Here is a 7,763-nt window from a genome sequence, read left to right on the forward strand (position 1 = left end):
AAGAATGCTTTAGAGATTACAAGGCAAATGCTTACACATTATCTTTTTCCATTCTCATACCCTGTCCTTTGGCATTTTACCGAAAAGGAAATGAGAAGGGTTCAGAGAAATTATGTGACTTTTCTTTGGTAACATTCCTAGTATACGCTGTAGTCAGAACTTGAAGCTTTTGCTTTTTTTTTTTCCTTTTTTAACATCAACTTTCGTGCTTCGTCCAGTGTATAACATCATAGGCAAATTCAAACTGAGAATAGGAACCAGTTGTTCTTTGACCACAACCCTTCTAACTTTTACATATCCTAAGACCAGGTAGCAAGTAGGGTAGGAGCCTTCATCTGGAGGGATGGTGGCAGTTCTGATACGGGAAAATCAGCACTGGTCTTTCCTTCCAAAAAGCCACTCTGGCTGCTGCTGTTGACACCAGGCTCCTAGCTTTTGAGACATAATTTGAGTGCTGGATTCCAATACATTTTACTTCCTCATAAGAAAAAAAAATGTTAAGCATCTAAGGATATCTCATGCCTTATTGATAAAGTAAGTCTCAGGCAGAATCCAAATTGCTGAGCTCCAACAGAACTACAAGGCAAAGCATCTACACAGGGAATTGCCACTCTTCTCCAAAATCAGGCTTTATTAAGAGGCAAGACTATGTTCTCCTCATATGCATATATATATATACACACACACACATATATGTAAAAAGTAAATGTTTTATACAGATTCCCCATAAGGGAAAAGTGGGCTATAGTAATACTGTATTTTTTTTTTTTTTTTTGGCGGGAGACAGTGTCGCTCTGTCACCCAGTGTGGAGTACAGTGGCACGATCTCGGTTCACTGCAACTTCCTCCTCCTGGGTTCAAGCGATTCTCCTGCCTCAGTCTCCCGAGTAGCTGAGACTACAGGCATGCACCACCAGGCCCGGCTGATTTTTTTTGTATTTTTAGTAGAGAAAGGGTTTCATCATGTTGGTCAGACTGGTCTCGAACTCCTGACCTAAAATGATCCGCCCGCTTCGGCCTCCCAAAGTGCTGGGATTACAGGCGTGAGCCACCGCGCCCGGCCAGATACAGTTTTATCAGGAATCAAAACTGCGCTCTCTTCTGGACTTTCGGCTTTAGCTGTTCAGAGAGTTGAGTCTAACCCTTATCACTTACATTGTAATGTGAACATCAAATTGCAACGACATGGCAATAATAAGGCTCCTATTTGTTGGGTACCACCCAGTTTGTGCCAGGCATTGCACTGATTCATGTCTTTAATCCTCAAAACGACCTTCCGAGGTCAGCGTTTTTATTCTCTTTTTCCAGACGAGCAAACTGAGTTTCTGAGAAATCGCACCCAAGTTGGTGGCAGAGCTGACCCTAGCATGGGGCTGACTCCAAAGCTCTCTACGGCACAATGGTAGGAAAGACAACGAAATACAAGCGAGAAGAATAACGAGAACTGGGACCGTAACTTCCATCAAGTGAGAAGCCAGGAAGAGGTGGCGGAGGGTACGCGGTTCTCGCCACGGAGTAGCTCACGCGCTTTGAAACACCGCGCGGGGGAGCGGGGCGGTGTCGGAAGTCAGACCATGGCTTCCGGTCTCGCGCCGGAAGTGACCGGTCAGCGTTGCTGCCAATCTCCGGCGGAGACAGGCGCTCTGGAGTTAGAGCTGCCGGGCGGCCACGAGGTGCGCGGATCCCGCGTCCAAACGAGTCTGCAAGTCGAGATGTCGCATCCGTCCCCCCAAGTCAAGCCCTCCAACCCCAGTAACCCTCGAGTCTTCTTTGACGTGGACATCGGAGGGGAGCGAGGTGAGCGGAGTCTGACGCTGGCGGAAAAGCCCCGAGGAGGAGGGGTTCCCTGGATTTGGGGGATTCCAAGGGTGGAAGGCGGCTCCGACCGGTGGCTGCTCAGTGTAGCGGAGGGGATGGCTGCCTAGACTGGTCCGCCGGAGCAAGCCTGGGCATCTAGGGCTAGATCGATCCAGCGCCCTTGTATCAATGCCATCGGTCGTGCGGAAGTTTCTGGAAATTTCTAGTTCGGGAATTGTGGCGTCCTTTAGGTTTGCCTCTCCTGATTTGGTTACCCTTCCACGCCACCTCTGCACAACCAAGTTAGCATGAAATAAGATTATTTTATGTTTGCAGTGGGACAGTTCAGAAAGCATATCCTGGGATATGCGTCTGCGGGGCCCCAGAAAACTATATTTGCCGCATGAGATAATATATCAGCACGTGCTGTATTATTTATACGTTAAAGGGACTTGTTTGCTTATTGCCTTTGCCTTATTACTGATTCTTAACTTAGAGGTCCATTCAAATGGGCCAGCATTTTCTCTTAATTTGCCATTGGGAACATGCGCTCAGCGTAGTGATGGTGTTGCCTAGGTTACACAGCCGCTCAGAAGTTCCTAAGGCCTGGTGAATTAGGGAGCCTGTTGCTTTGTAACTGGATTGGCCTTGTTCTGGAACATGTTAGAATTGCTGGCCAGGCAGGGTATTTGAATGCACGTACAGGACACACACACGTTTACACGTACATTCAGTTTGTTGCAACTAACTAGGGCTAGGTTTATTCTCACCTGTCTTAGGTGCTGTCTAGAGGAGGAACTTTTACAGCTTTTGCGGCAGAGGCTGCACGAGGCAGTTTGCTCAGAGCACAAAGGCTGCAGGTATACATAACACGTGGCCAGTTCGCCCATCCAAAGACTGTTTAATGTTCTCCTGTTGGTTGCTTGGTGACTGGAAATTCTCAGTACACCTCTTGAAGAAATTATTCAGGATTTAAAACTATTTGTATTGAATGATATCTCTTACATGGTGCTAATCTTTTGGCTACTATAATTGGTTATGATCCTTGGTGTGATGTTTCAAATCTGTTTACACACATACATGACAGTAGGTAGACTAAATTTGAATATTAAAAAAATGACAATAAGATTCACTAATTCTACTAGTAAGTATATTCAAAGGAAATGAAGTTTGTATGTCAAAGAGGTATCTGCACTCCCATGTTCATTATAGCATTATTCATGATAGCCAAGATAATGGAATCAAACTAGGTTTCCATCTACAGATGGATTTTTTTTAATGTGGTGTATGTGCACAATGGAGTGCTAGTCACCCATAAAAAATAATGAAATCTTGTCACTTTTGACAACGTGAATTAATATGGAGGACATTCTGTTACATGAAATAAGCTGGGCACAGGAAGACAAGTAACTGCATGATCTCACTTACATGTATGTGGTTTCTAAAAAGCTGACCTTGAAGTAGAGAATGAAATGATGGATTTCAGGGGTTGGGTAGATGGTGATCACAAGAGACCTAATTTCAGTTAGAAAGGGGGAATAAATTCAAGAGATCTATTGTATAACATAATGACTATAGTTAGTAACAATGTGTTGTGTTCTTGAAATTGCAAAAAAAGAGAAAAATTACAGTAAAAGGGAACTTGGTAATTCATGATTGATCTGCTACCATAATTACACCAACCTTTTTATCATTTGCCTATTGGGTTGTTTTGCATACTGACAAGATTTTCTTTTCCTTTAGTTGGTCGAATTGTCCTAGAATTGTTTGCAGATATTGTACCCAAAACTGCGGAAAATTTTCGTGCACTGTGTACAGGAGAAAAAGGCATTGGACCCACGACTGGGAAACCTCTCCATTTCAAAGGATGCCTTTTTCATCGAAGTATGTGTAGATTTTCTGAATCTTGTTATTCTTCATATAGACAAGTCTTGTTCTTTAGGAGTTAGGGAAGAAAACGCTAAGTAGGAAGTGAAGCTCAAAAAGTACTGTTAGCTTCCCCGTTTGAGGCAGTAACTCAGTTTCTTAAAGGTTAGGCTGTGCGAGGTGGAATTACTCATGGTACTAAGGTTTATCTATAGAGAAATGGACTCCCCTAGCTTTACCCATCTTCTCATTCTCCTTCGCTCTAAGATGATTTGATGGAGAAAGGAAGGCCATAGTCAGTCGACCTTAGGTAGTTGTCATTGCCTGGTGACAAAAAAGTTATGCGTAATTTTGGGGCATGAGTGCTTGGGAAGGCAGCAGATTTGAAGATTCAGTGTTTTGGGCACATGGGTGATAATGTGGTCAAAATATGCCCTTTTCTACTGCTTATCACACTTGGTAATGAATCATACTTTTGTTTAGTGATAATGGCTCTCCTAATAGACTGCAGGCTCTGTGAGTTCAAGAACTGTATGTTTTCACCATTTTGTTTTCAGCGTCTAATATAGTTATTGAGTAGGAACTCAGTAAATATTTGTTTAATAAATAGGCAAATAAGCAATAATCACATGAGCAATTTTTTTTAAAATGATTTATTAAGAAAAAATTAACTTTTAAAAGTATTTAAACTATTTACTTTCATGTTTAATAAAAACTCAAAATATGCTAATAAACTACATGCAGAAAATATTTAACATAGCACGTGTGAGACTGCTATCCTTAGAAAGGTCTGCCTGCAAGAGTAGCACTTGGTTGGAGTTGGGAAACTTGACACTTGAATCATTTCCTAAATAGTAAGGGTGATTTACTATGCCTAGTCTATTTGTACAAACATGAATGTGTGCTTTCTTTTGAGGAGTCTGGAATTTTGGTACATATTAGGTAGAGTGTGCCCAATAAATACCTTGGGTGCTGAGTGTCTAATTGGCTTTCCTGGGCAGAGATACTGTGTACACGTTGCTGCATTTTTGTTGCTGGGGGAAGTGTGTGTTCTGTGGCACTTCATGGGAGGGAGAAAGCATAAGGAAGCCTGCACATGGATTTTTCCAGATTCAGCCTATGTCTTCCCCCTCATCATCTCACTGTGTATCCTTACCACTGTGATCCAACCAAATACTGATTTGTGTGAGCTCTAGGGTTCTCTGAACATGAAAGCAGTCTTGGTAACCTTTGACACAAAGTGATATATTTGCTGAAAATTTTCCATTGGGGAGAACAAATCTACTGGGAATAATTGGTCTTTATACAGCAGACATTGTTGAGTAACTGATATGTGTACATGCACATAGTTAGGAGGATGTAAAACAATATAGTTGGTGTACTTAAGGAGATCATTGTTTGCCGGAAGGGGCAGATCATAATGCCATATGTTATGTAGGCAGAGTCAAGATACTGTGGGAGAAAAATTAGGACATAGAGCTTTGGGATTTCAGTGACAGTTTTATAGGGGAGGTATCATTTGAACCGATTTTCTGAATGTTAGCAGGGATCAGGCAGTGAAAGTAGGTTGGATTCAGATGGTGAAAAGCGTGACCCATTTGAAATTGCGGGGATGGGTGGGGAAGGGCAGACAGGAGAGTGACATGACTAGAGTCATGCACTAGAAAGTTGTGTTACATACATATCCATTAGTAAGCATTGCTAAAGGCATCCATGTTTCAGTCACTAATAGCCATTTTCCTTTTTTGTAGTTATTAAGAAATTTATGATTCAGGGTGGAGACTTCTCAAATCAGAATGGGACAGGTGGAGAAAGTATTTATGGTGAAAAATTTGAAGATGAAAATTTCCATTATAAGGTAAAGTAGAGAAAATGCATGTTATTGCTGATAAAAAGATTTATATATCTGGAATACTTGTTGGATTAAGACACCAAAAAATGTCTCAAGTGCTTAGATTCTCCCATTTCTTGTAAAAGGAATCACTTTTGTAAATAACGGTTCTTTAATATGGAAAAGTTTTCATTCAGTAATGATTTTATTTAGCATTATTTCATTGTGATCCAGTTTTATAAGCTTCAGTTAAGCCAATGAGTTTTTAAATGCGACTAGCATCTGGCAAAATTGTTTCCAGGAAAAATGTTTTCATTGTTGGAAGGATGGTAACTTGTGCATCTTTATCCTTGAATTTGAAGAGCAACAAAACCATCACTAATATACAGGATGTCAGGGGATTTGCACAATAGCTGATGTAGTTAAATGTCCAAGCTCCTAAAGGACTTTAGTGGTGCCTGTGCCTTCTTATCTTTGTTGTCCCAAGATGTAATGGGAGTATATTGCATCATTCAAGTTATAAGAATGGACATGTAAGTACAAAAGTAAAGTGATATTTTTGGAAATAAGGAGTATGAGCAAGGTTATTAGGATAATTTGAAAAAATGTCATCAGTCTTCCTGCCAGTGTTTATTGAGACTGCAATTCTATGTGCAGCACTATCACTGGCACCAAAGGTTTATAAAAATGAAAAGCCTTGATGTCAAGGAATTTATAATCCTACCTCAGAGACAAGATTAAGATACATGGAACTACTGGAGGATATTAGTATATAAATAAATGCTAAATTGATTGAATAACCTTGCTTGTATGACATTGCTAATACATATTGTCTGTATACTGTAGGAGAAAGATGTGATTAATGCAGTCTGAATTATTATGGAAGTCATTGAGGAGGAATGGCTGGCTACATAGGCTGTGCAGACTGGGTCTTGCAAGGTGGCAACATGGCTGAAATTTGGTTAGGCAGGAACCGTAGTATTGATGCAGAATTTTAAAAGGGACGTGGGTGAGGAAAGACATGTTAAGGAAATAAAGTTCTAGTTACTGTTGTGCCAAAGGAAGCTACCAGAAGGATGAAACCTAAAGGTTATGTGACGATCAGGTTGATATAGAGAAAAGGGGCCTATAGACAAGACACATGGTTCTTGCTTTCTGTAAAGTTGGTGGCCTTAAAATCTGAATTTGATTTAGATTGAGGGGAGTAAAAGGCATTTTGGTGGGGTGGGGGGGGTGTCATGAGACATTATATAACATGAGAGTTACGGTGCATGCACCAACAAGGAATACATTTAGAAAGCCTAGGAGATAAGTGAAAAGGTTCAGAAACTGGGTTTCATAGATGCTTTGACAGTATTATGCCAAGGTAGAATTTTGATTTCAAGATGCATGCAGCAGTTTCTTTTGAGCACTCTTCAGTCTGAAGAGTTGATTCATCTGGGATGAAAACCTAATCCAAATCCTGTATGATTTGGATTCTTTTGAGATTAGGAAAGTATCAAACTGAATGTCTTGGGTAAATTCAATATCCCATTATTGTTCCCAGTTTATTGATATGTAAAGGAAGACTCATACTGTAGGCATATTTATGAATTTGGAAGACTGTTCAGATCTTCCCAGAAAAAAAGAGCATTCATCATAAAAAGGGCAAAATATATGACAAGAGTTTTATAATGCTGCATCTTCGTTTTAAAGGTGAAGTATAAGTGTCTTTTCATGGCCACTTTAGAAATAAGCTTCCCCGGACTATTGTTTCTGTTACCTGTTCACTTTGATAAGGTTTTTTAAAGTTTAAAAAGTGATTAAGTGCCCCATGTTTTGTGAATTAAAGGTTGCAGTTTATAAAAAAGGAATTAAAAATGTTATAAGTGAGAAGTAAAAGAGGGTACAGTTTGATCTAAATGGTAGTATAGTACACCCCAGTTTTATGTTCAGTAAAAGAACAGTTCAGACTAACGCACTATTCAGAAAGAACACATCTAACCTTGGTTTTCTTTTAATGATTTTTATTTCTACAGCATGATCGGGAGGGTTTACTGAGCATGGCAAACGCAGGCCGCAACACAAATGGTTCTCAGTTTTTTATCACAACAGTTCCAACTCCTCATTTGGATGGGAAGCATGTGGTGTTTGGCCAAGTAATTAAAGGAATAGGAGTGACAAGGATATTGGAAAATGTGGAAGTGAAAGGTGAAAACCTGCTAAATTAAGTAAAAGTTACAGTGAAACACACTTATTATCTTAGTTGCTATCTTTTTTTTTTTTTTTT

General features: G+C 40.2%; 1 protein-coding gene across 1 annotated transcript; it reads left to right on the forward strand.

Annotated features, from left to right (window-relative positions):
- Positions 1-1,186: 1,186 nt before the first annotated feature.
- LOC108520356 (peptidyl-prolyl cis-trans isomerase D-like) lies at positions 1,187-7,704 on the forward strand. The gene is made up of 4 exons (XM_017859694.1): positions 1,187-1,797; positions 3,541-3,681; positions 5,415-5,521; positions 7,513-7,704. Exons 1-4 carry the CDS (start codon positions 1,575-1,577, stop codon positions 7,702-7,704), a joined length of 663 nt encoding a protein of 220 aa, XP_017715183.1. The 5' UTR covers positions 1,187-1,574.
- The last annotated feature ends 59 nt before the right edge of the window (positions 7,705-7,763 follow it).

Source organism: Rhinopithecus bieti, unplaced genomic scaffold (genome assembly GCF_001698545.2).
Source record: "Rhinopithecus bieti isolate Rb0 unplaced genomic scaffold, ASM169854v2 scaffold_50922, whole genome shotgun sequence".
In the NCBI taxonomy this organism is placed as follows: Eukaryota; Metazoa; Chordata; class Mammalia; order Primates; family Cercopithecidae; genus Rhinopithecus; species Rhinopithecus bieti.